The following is a 20,463-nucleotide window of genomic DNA, read 5'->3' as shown; positions in this document are numbered from 1 at the left end:
TACTGAGGGGGACCATATAGGGTTGTCAGGGATTGAACTCAGGTTGTCTGCATGCAAGGCAAGTGCCCTGGCTTCTGTACTATCCTTCCAGCCCCACTATTTCCCACTTAGTGATGGTTAGTATCCCAATGGGCTCTTCCAGGGTTTTTAGTCTTCTGTAGGCTAGTTCTTCAGATGAGAATCTCCTGTCATATCTCCATGGAATTTACCATTACTCTACTGTCATCAGTGAAGCCAAGATTCTAGCTGAGATTCTCCCAAACCACAGTGCTGACCACTGACCAGTGGACCGGTACTACCAATCACTGACCAGTGCACAAAGCTGTAGCCAGAGTACAGTGATTTTCTGGTAACACAATGGCCCTTTATTCTTTACTCTTTTACTCTTTACTTTCTTACTTTTCAGTATTGGGGCCATACTCCGAAGTGCTTAGGACTTACTCCTGGATCTTGCTCAGGGGCCACACCTGGTGGTCTTTGGGCCACTCTCTGTGATACTATGGATTTTAACCTGCATGGATCTCATGCAAAGTGAGTGCCTTAATCCTTCTTGTACTACCTCTTTTTTTGTCTTGTTTTGTTTTTTGAAAGAGAATTGGTGGTGCTCAGGTTCTGTGCTCAGGGATCATTCCTGGTGGTGCTGGGGGACCATATGAGAGGATCAAATCTGGATCAGCCATGTGTAAGTAAACACCCTACCCCCTGTGCAATTGCTCTGCCCCTTCTACTAGCTTTTCATCCCATCTATTTTTTTAAACATATTTTGGGGAGACACTGCCAGAGGTGCTAGGAGGACCATATGGTGTCTGAAATCAAACCTGGGAATCATATATACAAAGCCTGTGCTCAGCTCTTCAGTCATCTCTCTGCCCCCCCCCCCAAGAGTCAACAATTAAAATGAACAATTTTGTTGCAAATCAGGTCATGTCCCTTCTACCCTAGAAATTAGAATTGCAAAACAAGTAGCTAAAATGAGACATGTTGGCAGTGTGCCGGTTGATGTCCTTTGTATGGGTAAAGTCTCCAGCAGAAGACAAACTTTCAAGTGGCCTCTAACTAGAGTCTTTCCACTGGAACAGCCGGCAGGAAACATTGACCCTGGGATCAATCGATTCTGTTTAAACTGCAGAGAGAGCCAGCCAGATTCCCATTTGAGAAAGAGCTGCGTCCAGGAACTCCCCCACACCCTAAGGCAGAGAGAAACAGTCTCACTGGATCTGGATTAAAACTCCTCTTCCTGGAATGGAGCAGGCAGTGAAGACCATATGGATCATGTTTGTTCTGGGGATGAACAGCGGGGCAGGAGGTAAGCAGTGGCATTGGAGCATGCTTGCTACGGAGCCCTATGTGATCTCAGTGTGTCCCCATGTGCTCCTATTCAGGGTTCCCTGTGTATGACTACGACCCAGCCACCTTGAGGGATGCTCTGAGGGCTTCGGTGGACAAAGTGAATTTGCTGTCATTAAGTCCGTATCTGTTCCGGGTTGTGCAGAGCTCCTTAAAGAGAGTAAGTGTTCATTGTGTAGATATACCACAGTTACTTTATCTACTCATCTGATCTTGGACACTTGGGTTGCTTCCAGATTCTGACTATTGTGAATAATGCGGCAATGAATATAGGACTAGTTCATGGTAGGGAGCTCTTGCGACGAAGAGTGGGAGAGTGCAGTTAGGGTAGAGAAAGAACCATTATGACAATGATAGTTGAGAACTACCACTTAGGACAAGAAATGGGTGCTGAAAGACATAAAGTGATATGTGTGCTACTCCTTCAGTAACCATATTGCCAACCATAGTATTTAAAAGGAAAAAAAAGGAAAAGTGAGAGTAAGAGAGAAGAAAATGTTTGCCATAGATGCAAGTGTGTGGGGAGGAGGAATACTGGGGACCTGGGTGGTGGGAAATGTGCATGGGTGAAGGGATGGGTCTTGGATATTTTAAGACTGAAGCTCAATCATGAACAATTTTTGTAACATGAACAACTGTTTCTATGGTGATTCAATTAACTATTTTTTTAAAAAAAGATTGAATTTATATAGGTGGGTTTAAAAAAGAGATAATATGGATCTATGACTTCTTTACCCCTTTGGGTCAGCTGCTGGCCAGCTTCCTTTGAATGTGTTCTTGGCTCTGCTTTTCTGTTTCCAGTTTAAGAAAGCAACAGCTGGCTGGCTGGCTCCTCATGTGTGTGACAGCAAAACAATTGCATGACAGTTATCATCAGAAAACACTCCAGGATTCTTCCCTTGGGCCTCATCCTAGGACTCCAGCTGTGACCCTCTATGCAGCCAGCTTTTGTACTGATTCCCCCCATCTTTCTCTGAAGACATTTTGCTAAATACTGTCCGCTTCTTAGAAATAAGCTTTTCAAAGATCACTTGCTCTTTGCCTAATATTTCTAAGGATTTCTATTCTGACATCTAAGCTATTAAATCTACCTTCCTGTACCAGGGTAGTGTCTTGTCTACTTCCTGGTAGCCTTGGCAGAGAGCAATTTTCTTGGTTCCAGTGACTGAGCCTGTAATAAGTAAAGAAACACAGAAATAGCTTCTTAGGGAGAGGAGAGATCTACAGGGAAGATTTGTTGCCTGGTTTTAGGGGACACAATGCAATGAAAGAGCTGAACTCAGGATGGGAGCATCCTCAGAGGATCTGGAAAGTCAGGGGTTCAAGGAAGGATAACTCAACACAGTAGGTGTCATGAAAATTGGATGGAGATGTGGCCTGGAGCCAGACAGTGGCGGGTGGCTGTGGCCTTCTTTCTGTGGCTTCTGCTAGGGTTATCCTTTCTGGGAGCCCCTCCATTACTATTAGCTTGCTCTTTCTCTGGCTAGAAAGAGCACCCTGCTCAGAGTTCTCTTAGCCCCTGTCTCCAAATACAACATGAAGCTGGTGACTGTTCTTTGTAAACTGGCCCAGCTATTTATTTCAAGGATGTTGAAGCTGTGCCATGTGGGTCCCAGATGACTGTGATGAAGATTGTGGTCTCTTAGGATAGGGTGTTCCAAGTGGGGTCACTTGGCCTGAAAGTGGTAGTAATGGCCACATCCCAGAACTGTGCATTCGTTACTTATGGAAGAGTCCTAGATGGAGCAGAAACTCATCTCATGTGTTGCTTTGACTGGTGCCCATCTAGGCACTTAGTGATGCTCACATGAGGTGTGGAAACTTGGGGTCCTCTCACCTAGCTGCAGGTGGGCAGCTATGATGAATTGTAGTTTAGCCTGTCCACTCTAGCACACACAAGATTAGTAGTTATCTGAGTGAATGGGGCCCAAGAGGAAAAATGTCATCAAGGGGTCACATCTCCATGCAGGATCTCTGAGCACAGTCCTCTGCCAGGAAACAATGAGGGGCCCTGGAAAGTCTGGCCAGAGTTAGTTAAGTAGGGGTTGAGGAATAAGGGATTAGACCTAGGAACTAAAGTTGGGTTACTCCTTGGCTATGATACAGAGGAATTTGAGGGGTCTATTTTATTATATATTTAATTATTGGTTTGGGGCCATACCGTGCAGTGTTCAAGGGCTACTTCTGGCTTTGCATTCAGGAATCACTCCTAGCAGTGCTTGGGGACCATATGGGATGCTGAGATTCAAATGTGGTTCAATGTGTGCAAGACAAGCGCCTTACCTGCTTTGCTTCAGGCCCCTAGGGCCCATTTTATTTGATTATTTTTTGTTTGCTTGGGGGGCATACTCAGCGCTGCTCAAAGGTTATTCCCATTCTGACTTAAGAATCACTTCTGATGGGCTCAGTAAGCCATATGGGATGGTAGGGATAAAACCTGTATTGATCACATGAAAGTCAAACGTCTTCTTTGCTGTACTATATCACTCCAGCCCTTAGGGTGCATTTGAAAGACAGTGGGTGGCACTTGAAAGGTGAAGAGCCAAGACATGAAGCCTTGGAGGAAGAGACCACCAAGTGCTGTTGTGAAATGGGAAGTGAGGGAGGATATGCAGAAGCATTAATAAGTGAGGGAGGAAATGCAGAAGCCAGGATCAATGGTTGGGTGAATAAATTCCAGGACATTCAAAACCATGCAAACATTAAGATTCTTGCATATTCCCTGTTGCTTTTGCTTTTTTGACTTTGAAAATCAGTTTTAGCTCACTTATGCTTTACTTTTTGGTCAATAATAAGGCCTTAGCTGGGGAAACCAAAGCATCCCTGTTGTTCAGGCTTCAGCAGAGAAACAGAACCCAAAGACTAACCACACAGGTATGTAGGCCTGGAGTTATGTGTGAGTGTCTGTATTTATGTTTATGTCTGCACACATCTCTATGTATCTGTGTAATATACCTGGTGGTTCATCAATGAATTTAGTTTAAGGAATTTGCTTATGCTATTATGGAGGTTTGGCAAACATCAGATATGCTAATTAGGCCCTGAGGAAGAGTTGCAGACTCTTGGGCAGAATTCTTGCAGTTTGTGTGTGTGTGTGTGTGTGTGTGTGTGTGTGTGTGTGGTGCCAGTCTTTGTTATTAATTTGGGGGATTTGTAGTCACAACTAGCAGTGCTCAGAGAATATTCCTGGTTCTGTGCTCAAGAGTGTCTCCTGGCAATGCTGAGGAGACTGTATGCAGTGACAGGACCAAATTTGGGGTCGGCTGCATGCAAGGCAAGCACCTTACCTACTGTACTATCTTTCCAATCCCAGACTTTGATTCGTTCAAGTCTTTAACTTACTGGACAATTCTCACCACATTACTATGTGAGCATCTGCTTTATTTAAATCCATCCTCTAAAATGTTATTCTCATCCAAACCCACTTCGACAAGAACATCAGACACTGAGGCACCCAGACCCACTGAGCTGACCCTGGAATAACTCAAAGGATGACTCCTGAGCTGTTTTATTGCTTTTATTTTACCTTTTAAAATAAAAACTTTGGCTTATTCCAAAAACACAAGGGAAGAGAAACTTTCTCCTCCATTCCTTTGGGATTCCCTCCACAAGCACGGGGGCCTCTGGACTCTTTGTTCTCTTTGACCATGGATGTAACTTGTTTAATAACACACCCTGCTTGTTGGCTGTAATGCTATAAGGTGTCCTGATTGTCTCAGCACAAGGCTGGTTTTTATCATTTTTCCAATATACTCCATATTGCTAGATATATAGATAGTTCTTCCTCTTTTATACACACAGTGAACATTCACTGGCTGGAAGTGTTTTTCTCCCACTCAGATTTTCCTCCATATTCTGGGAAGAGTGCTTCAAAGTGCTTCCAGATGCAAGAAAGGCTGCAGAGTCATCCTCAGGTTCAATAAAATAATCATTCCCCCTCTTTCTCCCAACACACATTTTCATCTTGTTAATGAAGCTTTTGGGTTGCCAATTTACTTGGCTTTCATCAAATTGCTTTAAGGGAAATTGCTAAAGCTTTGAGGGCAAGGGGACGGTGCAGAAAAAAAAAAAACAATTGTGGTCCTGCTGTCAGGCAGGTATTTATTTCACTTGTTCGTATGATTCAGATGTCTTATTAAGGTTAGAAATAATGAAGATAGTCAACGAGGATGAGGCTGAGCTTATGTTCTACAGGTCTTGGTGCCCCTTATTTGGTATTTGGAGGTCAGGAAGGCCTCTCTGTAGCCTGGAGCTTCCTTCTGCTCCCCAGACAAAAGATTCTATAGTTTGCTTGTGGTTGCACTCTCCCAGATGCTGTGTCACCAACTCCTTCCTATAGTTTCCATGTGCAGCAGCTTATCTTGCTACTAGATGAGCTCAGGAACTGACAAAGACAAGTTTAGGGAGACTGGGGTGATTACATACTGGACCAGGGCAGGTTCTCATCCCAAAGTATTCACTGTTGATTCAATATGGTGCCTACCTGTCTATCTACTCTCTTAAGACCCTTGGGCACTTCGAATGGCAAGGAGGATGGAATGGAGATGCTGGCCCAAGGTGGGACTGCGAGATCTTAAACGTGATCTCCAACCCACTCTATCACTCTAACATTGGGTGTCTTCACTTCTTTTTTTCTGCTCTGACAGCCCAATTGATACTGCTCAGCACATTAGCTCTGCCTTTCCCCGGTATGATGGGCCCCTTCCCCTCTCTCAGGCCTAATTTTTCCATGCCTTAGGATTTGTCAAGCACTTTCTCTAAAGTTGGGGCTAACTCCCTGCCATCCCCAGGGCCATTGTCCTCTGTGGTGGCCTGTTGAGTTTTCTTGAACATGTTCAGGTGTGATATCCTCATGGGAGGCTATGGTGCATACTTTCTTTTTCTGGCCCTGCTGCTGAACACATGAGGGACATGACAGTTCCTGAGACTCATGAATCAAGAAGTTTGGAAGTTTTCTCCAGGGCCCATCCCTGGGTGACAAGGAACAGAAGAGGTGATAACAGTTCAGATATCTGAACTGATAAACTAGGTTGTGGGAAATGGAGTTATCTAACACAGCAAACACTCTTGCTGATGAACTACTGATCTGGGAAGATGTGACAAAGTTGCAGAGCATTTTAGAAAACAATGACAATTAAATCCATTAATGGACAATTAAGTCCATTCTCATTTGCTATGGGAGTTCTATAACATTTTTTGAACACAAAAATGACTGGATACTGAGTTATTGGAGAAGTAAGGTTTCTGCACACTTCCACATATGCAATTTTCATCACACCATCAGTATTTAGTAGCTTTGTCATGTGTATGCCTGTTTATGTAATATAGTACCTGCTATGCTCATGTGAACTCATGTTAGAGGCACTTTATAGCACAAACTCTCCTGTTAGGCACATCACAAGACCCTGAAGGCCTTTTCACATAGTGAAGCCACAAACCAAAGCACAAACAGGCACAACACACTGACCCAAGCAGATTCTCAGAAGATCCTGGAAGCAGAATATCCTGAGAGAAGAAAGGCAAAGAGCTCCTTGCTGGACATCAGCTGGGAGTGTGAGAACCCTCTTGTGCATATATCATTTAGGATTTCACTGGGATCCAGTCCCCCCCCCCTCTCATACACACACATACACACACACACTATATCAGATCAAGCAGGCAAATTTGCAAACACAAATGCTGATCATCCTGAGGATTGCTGGTAATGTTGTCTGTGTGGCAGTTCTGATCCCCAGTGCGGCATGGGCTCTGGCTCCATTTTCACGGACAAGTGAGAACTCCAGCTGAGTTCACTCTTCTCTGGCTATAGGGAGGGCACACTTGGGTGACCAGGAATATGGGGGGGCTGCAAACTTGGCCCCCAGTGACACTCCCTCTCCACACAGGTGGCCGTTGTAGGTGAGGACAGTGTAACTTTGGAGCTAAAGTTCCGTGTCCGGGAGACCACGTGCAGGAAAGACTTGGGTGCAGACCCCAATTCCTGTGACTTCCAAAGGGTGGTAAGTGATGGCAGCAAGGAATGGCCCCAAAATTAACAAGTGAGGCTCCCATGTGGTAAGTGGGAGGTTCCAGGAACAGCCTAGAAATTAAGAGAATGGGCTCCCATATATGGGGGAGCCAGAAGTATGGAGGCTCCAGAAACTCACATGAATGCTCCACATCTTCTTCAACACCTGGAACAGATCAGTATCATCCAAGACCTTGGTTGCTGCCTGGGGTCCAGCTGTGCTGGGGTTGCCCTTAAGAAATCTATATTCTGCTCCCTGACAGAAACTGTGTCACCCAGCTTTTGAGGTTTCAGTCTGGAGTAATTCTGGCAAATTATTTAGCTTACTCCTGTGCCTCGGTTTCTCCTTCAGAAAGATGGGAATAAAGAGCATCTCTGCAAAGCAACCACAAAGAGACTAGCAGTACAGAAGCCCCTATCAGGGGTCCTCAAACTTTTTAAACGGGGTCCAGTTCACTGTCCCTCAGACCATTGGAGGGTCTGACTATAGTAAAAACAAAACTTATGAACAAATTCTTATGCACACTGCATATATCTTATTTTGCAATGAAGAAACAAAACATACAAATACAATATGTGGCCCCTAGGCCATAGTTTGAGGACCACTGCTAGACCTTCCCCATTGTAGTCTCCATGCTCCTAGGACGTCTTTTGTGACCCCTGAAGATGGGGACAAGAAATAACTTTATGATGATGTTGTCCCTACCACCACCACCACCACCACCACCACCACCACCACCACCACCAGCTGGGGCTGCAAGTTGGGCTTGTGTGCAGTTCTGTGGCCTCTGTGACCCAATACAAACCCACTCTCAAAAGCTTTGTGGGTGGAAGTCCAGCTGGAGTGGCCTCAGTTCTGCATTTCCAGGAACTTGTGACATGGCTGATGAACATATTCTTTGCTCATGTAACCTCATTCACTGATGATGCTCAAGGCCTCATGGTTCCAGGGGCCTTTCCTCTGCAATTGATTTACAAATAATCTCAAGAATTGTTAAAGTCTATATCTAAGGAGATGTTCAAGGGCAGAGGGGCTGAAAACCAAGGGCTCTTGGCTCTTTCCCCATGAACCTAGTGTGCTGGGATATCAAACTCCTGAGAAAAGCAAGAAGTTGGTTTCTAAGGGCTCTCACGTTTCTAATTGGTTTCCTATGCATCCCTCTGTCCAATACCATTGCACGGTTTCCTGGGCAAGTCCCAATCTCCGATCCCCCTGCCTCCCCCATGTCCCAGCCTTTTGCTTTGTCTTGCAGCCCTCGACTGAGTGCAGGAGCACTGCGCAAGTGTCCGAAGAGCAGGTGAAAGGAGTGTGGGTTCGCTGCCATTGGGCCTCCAGCTCAGAATCCAGCAGTGAGGAGGTATGGCCAGGAATTGGGGTCCTTTGGGACAGTGTTCTTGGAGGTTGTGGGGGGACAATGACCAGTGGAGTGGAGCAACAGAGAAGCCTGAACATGATGGAGATGTGGACAAGCTGAGTCCTGGAAGTCAATTGGATTCTCCTGTTACACCCACAACCTCCTGTGTATCTCTGCCCCTTTCCACCATCCTCCCTTTCTCCATCTCCACCTTTCTGCCTTCCCCTTCTTTCCTCCCCTTTACCCTTTTCTTCACCCTTCTTTCTTCCCCCTCCTACTTTCTTTCCCCCACTCTCTTCTCACCTCACCCTCCTCTCCTTTTTCCTTTTTCCCCTTTCTCTCTTCCCCCTTCTCTCCCTCTTCTCTTTTCTCCTCCCTACCTTTTCCTTCCTAACCTTCTTCCTCCTTCTCTCCTCCCCTCCTCCTTTCCTCTTCCCTTTTCTTCTTCCACCATTTCCTCTCATCTTTTCTCTCCCCCTTTCCTTCTTCTTTCCTTCTACATCCCACCCTCAATCCTTCTACCTGACACATCCCCTCCCTCCTTTTCTCCCTTCCTTCCTTCCTTCCTTTCCTCCCTCTCCCTCCTCCCTCTCCCTCCTTCCTCTCCCTCCTTCCATCCTTTCTCCCCTTCCTTTATTCCTCCCTTCCCTCTCTCCCCTCTTTCCCTCTCTTCCTTCCCTTCCTTCCTTCCTTCCTTCCTTCCTTCCTTCCTTCCTTCCTTCCTTCCTTCCTTTCTTTCTTTCTTTCTTTCTTTCTTTCTTTCTTTTTTCTTTCTTTCTTTCTTTCTTCTTTCTTTTCCTTCCTTCCTTCCTTCTCTTCTTCTTTCTTTCTCTTTCCTTTCTTTCTTTCTTTCTTCTTTCTTTCTTTCTTTCTTTCTTTCTTTCTTTCTTTCTTTCTTTCTTTCTTTCCTTTCTTTCTTCCTTTCTTTCCTTCCTTCTTCTTCTTTCTTTCTTTCTTTCTTTCTTTCTTTCTTTCTTTCTTTCTTTCTTTCTTTCTTTCTTTCTTTCTTTCTTTCTTTCTCTCTCTCTCTCTCTCTCTCTCTCTTTCTTTCTCTCTCTTTCTTTCTTTCTTTCTTTCTTTCTTTCTTTCTTTCTTTCTTTCTTTCTTTCTTTCTTTCTTTCTTTCTTTCTTTCTTTCTTTCTTTCTTTCTTTCTTTCTTTCTTTTTCTTTCTTTCGTTCTTTCCAGGCAGCCCCATCTTAGGCCTCACATTGAAACCTCAGTCCCTGGTGCCTTCTGAATACCAGCTTTGGAGAAGCTCGTCTCCTTTACCCTCCATAAAAATCACTGCCCCATCTTCTTTAGTCACCAAGGGTTAATGCTATTCTTTAAAATGTTTCTACCAGCATGAAGCAGAATCTGCCTAATGATACCATTTTCTGCTAAATTTTAATTTAATTCTTCAAGATTCCATTGTTTGAAAAATACACAAAAAGGCCCAGATTTCAAGAGTTTGCATGCTAGTGATGCTTCCCATTGAGTGATATAGTTGCACCTTAAAGAACATCATGGAAATCTCGGTAGGATGAAGAGATGATAAAGGACAGGGTGAGGCTGGGGGCATGTGAAGGGAGGACTCACTGTTATGAGGAATTGTGTCTTCCCCATATATTCATGCTATCCCTGGAGCAAAAACTTATGGAATATTCTCTTTACCCTATCTGGAGAGCAGTGCTACGGAGGTGTTTTGGGCTTGTGGAATCCCAATTTCAAGACCCTTTTGGGGGGCTCAGCACCCAGGAGCTCACTATAAATCCACCAGAAAAACTGAGTGACTTATAGAGAACCTGCTTCCAATGAAGCTGCCCCAAAGATGGCAAGAGGGTTTGGAAAAAGTGAGGTGCAATGGGAGCCAGACCAGCATAACATGATTCTTGGAGGGATGATAGACGAGGAATTGAGGGGTGCCCCTTCAGCAGAGGGACCCCTGTATACTAGGGAGCACTGAAGAACAAGTAGTGATGATGCAATTTTGAAACATTGCGCGCAGGGAACATGTAACTTATTTGGAGAACTTGGGACCCAGACAAAAGCTGAGATGAGGGATGTGAGAACAAATGGGACAAGGAGGAAAGGAGGGAAAAGAGTCTAATTATGGAGGACCTTAGGAGAAGGAACCCTAAGTGGCAGAGCTAATGGCTGAAACTGGAAGAAATTCTTTAAAAGTGAAATAAGCAAACTGTATGGTGAAAGGGCTGGGTGGGAGCTGGGATAACTAACAGCTGGATGGAGAGGGAACTTGGGATCAAGCTGAAGTGTCCCAGTAGATTCTAATAGCTATGAGGTCATTGAATGGGAGCAAGCAAACAGGGCAGTGGCAGAAATCGAGGGAGAATTAGGCCAGAATCTAGGAAGGATGGGGTGGGGGGAGTGACAGGATAGGCAGATGATGGCTGAGTGGAGGTGGTGCTTCTGTGAAGTGTTGAAAGTTATGGATGCCTGTTCAATCAATCTGTGACCTTTAGATCAGTCAAAATGGCTCCACAAATGTCCCTTGCTGTACCCTTTCCCAGGTTTGATTTGGGAAATCATTCACATGGTATAAGCTGGCATCACCCATAGGTCTATGTTGACTTTCTAAGTGCTTAGTGAAGACCCTCTCAAGAAGATGCTACTATGAATTCAAATTAACTCCTGAAGCAAACAGGTTACAAAAATCCAAAAGCTCCAGGATGCTTCTTGACAAAGATTAGATAGCTGCAAAGAATTATTAAAAGTTTCTTCAATTCAAGGGGGCAGGGAGATCCAAAACAGATGGAGACTTCAAGTCATTCTGTCCTCTGATATACAACAGCAAAAAAAAAAAAAAAAAAAAAAAAAAAAAAAAAAAAAAAGCGCAGCTGTTAACCATTTTTTTGTGAAATAAATAGATTATTACAAACATGAAAGGCAGTAGGCCAGGATGAATTTAGACAAATAACAAATTATTGGAAGTAGGATATAAGATTAAAACAAACAAAATTCTCAGAGTACAGAAATAAAGATCACATATAAAAAATGTATGAAACTATAAGGATTCCCAGAGCAAGGAGTGGAATGTAAAAATATAGACACTTTGGAAACCAAGGCCCTGAATCCCAATTATGACTGATAAGGACTTGCCACAAATGGACAATGTCTGGTAAGGATATGGAAGAATTGTTTTGAAAATAAAAACTTTAACTTTTCCATACATCATGTAAAAATCATAAATGCTGGGCCGGGCGGTGGCGCTCGAGGTAAGGTGCCTGCCTTACCTGCGCTAGTCTAGGAGACGGACCGCGGTTCGATCCCCCGGCGTCCCATATGGTCCCCCAAGCCAGGAGCGACTTCTGAGCGCATAGCCAGGAGTAACCCCTGAGCGTCACCGGGTGTGGCCCAAAAACCAAAAAAAAAAAAAAAATCATAAATGCTGTAAAAAACCACATGAGAAAATGCATTCTTTGTTAATGGGCTCCTTGCCTTAAATAAGTAGATATTTGAATTCTTAGGTCACTTGCCTGATTCTATTCCATTTATTTTTTGTTTTTGTTTTTTTGGGCCACACCCTATGGAGCTCAGGACTGACTTCTGGCTCTGCCCAGAGGGATCACTTCTGGCAATGCGCTCAGGGGACCAAATAGGGTGCCTGCTGGGGACCGAACCTGGGCTGGCCACTTTGCAAGACAAAAACATGTAGTGGATATGAGGCCTCCACCTGGGGCTCACCTGGCTGTGCGATGGCTGCAGATGGATCATGGATCATGGAGCTTGACTTTGGCTCGAAGTGGTTAGGACCCCAAAGGTGTGGCAGAGGTTTTTGCCTAGAGGCCCAGGCAATGACTCCAGAAGAATCACTGGAGAATTCTGAGCTCAGCGCATGAAAGTGATGGCATGTGACTGACTTACTGCCTGGAATTCCACTAGATGGAAATTCAAGACGTGGCCTGGTACCAGATGAAGGTTCCTGGGTTCTCTTGCCAGAAATCATAGGAAGATTGGGCCTCTGAGAGGGTTCAATTCAGCAGTCTTCTATCCTATGTCCATCTCCTCTTTGCATCCCCTCCTTTAACCTCCTTCTCTCTTCCTTCTTCCTTTCCTTCTCTTCCTGCAAAGTTTTCTCCTTGGAGCTGAAAGCAAGAAGCAGAAACCCCTCTCGAAGGGTCATTTTCCTCGATTCAGAGGACACTCTTCTTGGTCTTGACCCCCTGGGCTTGGCTATAGTTTATGACATGTCTGCTCCTGCTCCTATTGGCTCTGTGTAGGCCAGTGTCTGCTCTCATTCCCATTGGCTATGAGTCGGTCACTTGTCTACTCTTGTTTTCATTGGCTCAGATTAGGCTATTCTTGCTCCCATTGGCTCATTCTGATTGACTTGATGTAGGTCACGTGTCTTCTCTTGCTCTCATTGATTTGGTCACATGCCTATTCTCGTTCTCATTGATTTGGTCATGTGTATGATGCTCAGGGCTTACTCTTGGCTTGGTTAGCATTCCTTGAACAATTCCAAGCAGTGCCCGGTTTGTCCATTGTGTACAGAGGAAGCACCTTCACCACCGTACATTCCCCCCCCCCCCCACTTCATTGTTTTACATTTTACAGCATCTTTCCCTTTTTTTTCTCTTTCATGTGACACAAACCTATTGATGTTCACGCTTACTTAGAGGTTTTTTGGAGAATTATTGGGGTCTTTTCGACGGAGAAGCCATTATCAACCTGGTAAGTAGAGATTTCTTTATTTTAATTCTTTTCTTTCTTTTCTTTTTTTCTTTTTCTAAATTGAAACAACTTCACACTAAGCTCATTTATACCGAAAATGACCTCAGCAAAACCTTTGATCAATCATAGAAATCACAGAAAATAACCCTTGGACTTTCCTCCTTTCTTCTTTCCAAGCCAGGGCAGTTCAAGACTTCTTTCAGCAGCCCTTTGTTTCCAGTATTTTTCCAGTTTCAACTTCAATTCTACTACCAGCACCTCAAATGCCTATATAGCCATGTTTCCCCTTTAAGAGGACTGACCTTCACCTGGGTGCTTTACCCATGCTGTAGGGCTGGCTCTGTAACCATGTGGAAATAAGGACCGAGTTAATTGGATATACAGGGGCTGAATTATGGAATCCAAAAGAAATGCCCTGAGACTTGAGCACCCCAGTACGTCTTGTGATGTATTGGGGTCAGGGAAGCATGGCTGTCCTTCTTTCCCTTCCTCTTTGGCTCTCATTTTGAAGTGAAGTTGGGCCTGTGTTCAATAGCTTAGGAGCAATTCATCATTGAGGTTCTTGAAATAGATGGTTGCAAAGTTCTTGGTTAATTCTCTACTATTCTGTCATTTTAGAGGTGGAACTGATGCATCCATCTATAATCAAACCCCAGAACATACCTGATGTGTAAGCAGGGGTCCTTACCTGATTCCTGGCACTCTTGTGTTCCAGGTCTCCTTCCAGATGAACTTCAAAGTGGCAACTTTTATGGGCGGTCCCATGGTAAGTGAATTCCATGTCTTTCTGTGAGACACTGCAGACCCTTTAATCATCTCGTCAGAGGCTGCGGGATCCATTTTGCAAAAAATAAAACTCCACAGATACAAACTACGTAAATAAAAAGGAAAATAACACTGAGAACTTAAGTAAAAAGGAAAATAACATTGAGAATAATTAAGAGAACAGGAAGTCAAATGTCCAAAGGGGCTCAGGAAATCAGATTTGACTTTTCTCCTTCTGCACGTGGGCCTTTTCTGAAAAGCCCAAAACTTTTCTTTCCTCTTTGCTTCCCACCAACAATGTGTTTGACTGAACAGATGAAACAAACTATGAATCAATTTTTTTCCTGGATCTTTTTTCTTATTCAATCTTTATGCATCAAGTATTTGCATTGGGTACAACCTGTTTGGGCAGAAGAGATCATTGATAAGTCCTAGTGCTGAATGCACATACAAAACTCATCCTGTCAGCCCTCTCCACTATCTTAGGGGTACAGAGCTGTGTTCCTTTCTGTCACTGAGGGTGCAAACAAGGCTTAGTAGTATAGTAGCTATCTTGGGTGTGACTTTGACCAATGGCATGAATGGAACAGAGGAATTTTAGCTATCTATTGGTTGGGCACTACATCCTAAGTGTTTTTCCCAAGTGCACCCCTGAAGATTGTGAAGGTCACCCTATGTTCAGAGTTCTTCACCTAAATGAATAACACAGATGCAAATATTTCTCTGCACTCTATATCTGGTTCTCATGAGACATATTCTGATTTATCTGAAGCCTCAGGATATGAGGCTTGATTTGGTTAGAAATACTGAAGCCTGAGTCCTCCTCATTCTCCTCTGGGAGAATTTAGTGATTCTCACATGTGTGTCTGGTCTGGGGCAGTTTTGAACACTCCTTTGGGAATAGCTGCAGAGTCCAAGTCCATCCTTTGGAATCTCTGTCATCCTTGGATTTGGTTTTGGAAACAGTCAACTGGAAACCTATGTGAAGGCATCACAACTTGGCTGCCTTCCTTATCTATTTCTCTGTGTCCAATTACTCCCAGATTTGCTGCACCAAATCTTAAATCTTTATTATTTCAAAGTTTTTTAGGGCCAGGAACCCAGAAGTAGTATTGCTGGGCAATCCTAGTAAAGAATCATGCATAAGGTTGCAGACAAAATGGCAGTGGGACTGTGGTCACAAATGAATGCCCAATTGAGAGCAGGGTCATGTCCAAGGAGACTCACTGAGTACTGACAAGTTTCAGTTCATCATGATATTGGCAGATCTTCATGGGCTAGTGGGAACTTTAGGTTCTCAGAGGGATCTTTTCTTGGGGCTGTTTTGCTTTCTCCAAAATGTGAGAGCAAGTTCCCCCATATGCAGACAGACAGGTGAAAGGAGTGAAGAACTGCAGAGCACTCGAGACAGAGTCTGTTGTAACTGATTTAAGGAGTGATGAAGACCAGCCAGGATGCATCATTAATTTGCTACAAAAACTCACCATGGTCCTACTCTGAGGGACAAAAGGGAGGGCAGAACACGAGGAGGCAGTTTTGGAGATGCTCTACCCCATTGGGGAGACTCTAGTTGGAATGGAAAATGTTAGGTGGTTCTAAAGTCACGTAACTGATCATTTTGATGTCCCTCACAGACAATTTAATTCTAGAATTGAATTCTGAGAATATTTGAGTCTTGGGAACATCACTTCTCAAAAATGGCTTGGGACATAATTTAGCTTAAATCTGCAGACATGCTCACAGGCACTGGGCAGCTGTGGGTGAGTCAGGTTCTGGAAATTGTCTAGGATTTCCAGCCTAAGTCAAGACAGACCCCTCTCCCCATAAAAGATCTAAGTAGGAGTCCATCCCTAACGCCTTGGTAAGAGAGGGGTGAATTCCTAATGAAATGCTCTCTCATGGGCAGTATTGGAAGCCTGGGATTGCTCATGCTCCCCCTTGCTCGTCTCCCTGACTCACAGTCATAAAATCCAGGTTCTCTTTGCTCTCAAGGTAAACAACAAAGAACTGCTTTCATTTTCCTCCTGTAGAGATCATGAGAAGGCGCTTTCCTCCTGTGAACAGAAGGTTCCTGAACCCGTGGCACGGAATGATAGAATGAATGGCAACTATGAATAATTGCCTCGAGGTAAGGGAACAAGACAGAAACTGCAGAAGATATCTGAGTGCCTGGAGGGGGTGACCTGGAATGACTGTTCCCAATTGCCCCCCAAACTTGGCAGGACATTCTCCACCCACCGCACCCCTGCCCCCAGGTACTGCCTCTAACATCCTTTTCCCACCTCCTACTTTGCTATTTGCTCCCCTGCACAGACATGATCCATCTCTCCACTGTCAGAGTAAGCAGCACAGCCCCTTTGGGGCTCAGAACCTCCTGCTCTGCCAACCACATCCTTTCTTCTCTCTGGCAGAGCTTCTGACTTTGTAGGGTCCGGCTGCTCCCTCTGGTCTCCCTGGGTTCATGCTGAACTGCTTTTCCAGCAGGTCTCACACCCCAGCACTGTGCCTCCAGAAAAGAATGTGGAAAAAAGACCCCAGGGTCTCACCCCTATCCCTTTGTTCTTTGCTTTCTTTTCTTGAACAGCAAAATGGATCAGCAGAAACAGAATTCCCGATGATGATCCTTTCTGAGTTGCGTCATTTTCTTTAAGCTTGTTCCAGTCTATAATAAACACCTCCCTTTTTGTCCTCTTTCATGGTTTGAGTTGCGTGCGTGTGTGTGTGTGTGTGTGTGTGTGTGTGTGTGTGTGTGTGTGTGAAACTTTAAAAAACATGATTACAAAGTTGTTTATTTGTTTAGAATAGTTGTTCTAGTTATTCAATGTTACAACACCATCACACCCCCAATGTGACCTTGTCTCCACCAATGCCCCCATTTCTCACCCACTCCACAAGCATGCCCCTTTAGCAGGCACAAAATGATTTACTTTTATTGCTTGCTACATCATATATGGTAATGGTGTTACTAAAGTCACTGAGGATTTCCTGAACTGTTAGGTACTAGTAGAGCCATCTGCACTGTTACTTTTGCTCATGAAACTTAGGAGGCTTTACACAACTTTCCCAACTAATTGTCTGTGTTCCGACTGACTTGTCAGCTCTGAAGGTTGGAGGCTTCGGGCTTTTCTCCAAGATCAGTCATGAAGCTGGGCTATTTCTCTGATGTAGGAGGAGCTGGATGTGGGTAGGTGGAGTGCTGGGCCTTTGGCAGGGAGGGGACCCATCTCTCAAAGACTCCAGAGTTCTGGGTGCAGCTGTGGCTGGGCCTGCCAACTGTTGGTGTCTCTCTACAGCCTGACATTTTTGTTTGTTTTGTCTTGTTTTTTATTTTGGAGCAACATCTGAAAATGCTCAGGCTCTGCACTCGGGATTTACACCTGACAGTGGAGTTCAAGGGCCCATACGGGATGCCTAGGATTGAACCAGGATTGACTGTCTGTAACACAAATGGCCTCTCCACTGTACTGTTGCTACAGTTCCAACAGTCTGACTTTTTGGGGGGGGGGTCACACCCGGCAGTGCTCAGGGGTTACTCCTGGCTCTATGCTCAGAAATTGCTCCTGGCAGACTCAGGGGACCATATGGGATGCTGGAATTCGAACCACCAGCCTTCTGTGTGCAAGGCAAATGCCCTACCTCCATACTATCTCTTTGGCCCCCCAGTCTGACATTTTTAAATGGAAGCATCTACCAAAGTTTTCAATGAGATACTGATGAGCTCTAGAATTCATGAAGTTGAAGATGCATAAAGTGGTGTGATTAGAGTATATTCAAGCTGTGCCCTTCATCAATATACAAATAGTCAAACTTCCTTGTTATTAAAAATACAATCAGTCCCAGGCAGCATCATTCAGAGTGCCTTTCCTTTAGGGAATGACATAATATTTAGAGAAGGACGGAAAGAAAAAAAGAAAGAAAAAGTAAGAGAAAAGAAAGAAAGAAAGAAAGAAAGAAAGAAAGAAGAAGAAAAAGAAAGAAAAGAAAGAAAGAAAGAAGAAAGAAAGAAAGAAAGAAGAGGAAGGAAGGAAGGAAGGAAAGGAAGGAAGAAAAGAAAGAAAGAAAGAAAGAAAGGAAGAAGGAAGGAAGGAAGAAAGAAAAGAAAGAAAGAAAGAAGAAAGAAAGAAGAAAGAAAGAAAAGAAAGAAGAAAAGAAAGAAAGAGAAAGAAAGAAAGAAAGAAAGAAGAAAAGAAAGAAAGAAAGAAAGAAAGAAAGAAAAAGAAAAGAAAGAAAGAAAGAAAGAAAGAAAGAAAGAAAGAAAGAAAGGAGGATGGAAGGAAGGAGGATGGAAAAAGAAGGAAGGGGAAGGGAAGGGAGGAGGGATGTGGCAGGAAGCAGGTTTGAGGGTGGAATGTAGGAGGAAAGAAGAGGGAGGGAAGGAAAGAGGGAGGAAGGGAAGGAAAGAAGGAAGGAAGGAAAATCATCTGATAAGTAAAGAATGAAGAGTCTCCTCTTCATGGTTCCCCCAAGCACCTTTGTTGTGTCTTTCCTTTCGGATTCCTGGGGAGGGATGAGCAGCAGAGTCAGCTTCCTTTATAAAGACAGTGTTCTGAGGGAAGGACTGAGTCTCAGCCCCTTTGTGAGCATGTTCCCTACTGCGGTTCATTTCTGTAGCCATTTGCCACATGAGGAGGGCTGAGCAGTGCAGAGAGATGGACTTAAAGGAAGAACATCCAAGCCCAAATGTGGCCCCTTGCCAGCAAGATTTAAACTCATTTGGGTCTTTGGCTTTCCCTGAAGTCATCAGAAGTCCCCAAGAACTAGTCTGTGGTTGAATAATATGTTTCTAGAACATAGGGTTTCTAGAAACCCTAATATGTTTCTAGGGTTCAGTTGAGGCGTTGTTCCTGCTCATAAGTAAATGTTCTGTTTCCCATTGGGTTTGCCTCTCTTGAGGCCAGCTCTAACCCCACTTTTGATCTTTATTTTTCAGAACTTGGTCTGAATGGTCTCAAAGTAAATAATTTATTTGAACTTTAGTATCCACTTATCAACTTGGGGGAGAAATTTTTGTTGTACAGCAATCAAATTTATTTTTCAAACATGTACACTAATTAAAAAAAAGGCTTTTTAGATTTTTGAGGTTTTTCTCTATAAGAAAAAATAGTTTACACTTATTGAAGTTTTACCTTTTTGCCCCTTAATAGAAATTGAAGTTTTTATGTTTAGAGTATTTAAAATTTTATGTATTGGTATTATTCTTTATTGACATTATATGATTCTCTATCACGACATTATGATTCTTTATTATAAAACTAACACATATTAAAGTTTTTCCCTATTGATTAATTATATTGTTTTTATAAGTTTTTATAATTTGTATTTTGGAGTAATCTTGGTACATAATATTATTTGCAAAGTGCACGTTACAGATAATATTATCTGGCCTCCCCTTTGAAGTTTATTTTTGTTTAGTTTTGTTTTTGAGTCACATACAGCAGCACTAAGGGGTTACTCCTGGCTCTGTGCTTAGAAATTACTCCTGGCAGGCTTGGGGGACCTCATGGGATGCTGGATAGGTCCCAGGTTGACTGTATGCAAGGCAAAACACCCTACTCACTGTACTATTGCTCTTGCTCCCTCTTTAAGTTTTTTTTAATTATAATAATTTTATTTTGACCAAAGTGGGTTACATGTCTTTCACAATAATGTTTTAGGTACATATCAACATTGAATCAGGGGAATTCCCATCACCGAAGTTGTCCTCCCCCCACCCCCGTTCCCAGCTTGCATCCATATCCCTCACCCTTACCCCCCTGGGGCTGCTAGTATAAGTGGTCCCCTCTGTGTCTAGCTTACTACTTAGTAATCATACAACCGTTTGATCTTGGTACCCTCCATTATTTCCCCCTCAATTTGAGAGGCAGAACTAGATGGTTCAAGTTATATGGTTCTGTTTGAAGAAAAGAAAAGTAATAAAATGGGGTAAAATAAAATAAGCCAAAAATGGGCGGAGTTGTTCTAGAGGCTCTCAACATCAGTTTGAGAGAAGAAAGGGAAAAAGAAAGAGAAACACCACAACAATACAAAAAGAGATATCAAACAAAAAATACAATGAGCATTACAGCAACGAAGACTTGTATTGTGGGCTTTTCTACGTATTGTGGTGGTATTCATTGGCTAAATGATGTGTGTGGCCACACTCCTCTGGTTCCGCCCTTTCTGGGTGGGTCGACTCGCCTCCAAGGACGGGGAGCCCTCTGTGGATGAAGCCTCACACAGGATCAAATCTTAGGCCCGAGCACGCAGCAGAGAAGACAGTCCGGAGAGAAATGCTGGGCTTCAGTGATCCAGCACAGCTCTTAGTGTGATTTTTT

At 43.8% G+C, this 20,463-nt stretch overlaps 1 protein-coding gene across 1 annotated transcript; it reads left to right on the top strand.

Moving 5' to 3' along the window:
* The first annotated feature begins 1,020 nt into the window (after positions 1–1,020).
* Positions 1,021–16,840, top strand: SPP2 (secreted phosphoprotein 2). Its single transcript, XM_049773722.1, has 8 exons — positions 1,021–1,306; positions 1,383–1,507; positions 7,233–7,346; positions 8,608–8,712; positions 13,330–13,384; positions 14,100–14,150; positions 16,180–16,277; positions 16,734–16,840. The coding sequence occupies exons 1-7, from the start codon at positions 1,243–1,245 to the stop codon at positions 16,248–16,250; spliced, it is 585 nt and encodes a 194-aa protein (XP_049629679.1). The 5' UTR covers positions 1,021–1,242; the 3' UTR covers positions 16,251–16,277; positions 16,734–16,840.
* Positions 16,841–20,463: the final 3,623 nt, after the last annotated feature.

This window comes from Suncus etruscus, chromosome 5 (genome assembly GCF_024139225.1).
Source record: "Suncus etruscus isolate mSunEtr1 chromosome 5, mSunEtr1.pri.cur, whole genome shotgun sequence".
In the NCBI taxonomy this organism is placed as follows: Eukaryota; Metazoa; Chordata; class Mammalia; order Eulipotyphla; family Soricidae; genus Suncus; species Suncus etruscus.
This window is presented reverse-complemented; position numbering and strand designations above follow the sequence as displayed.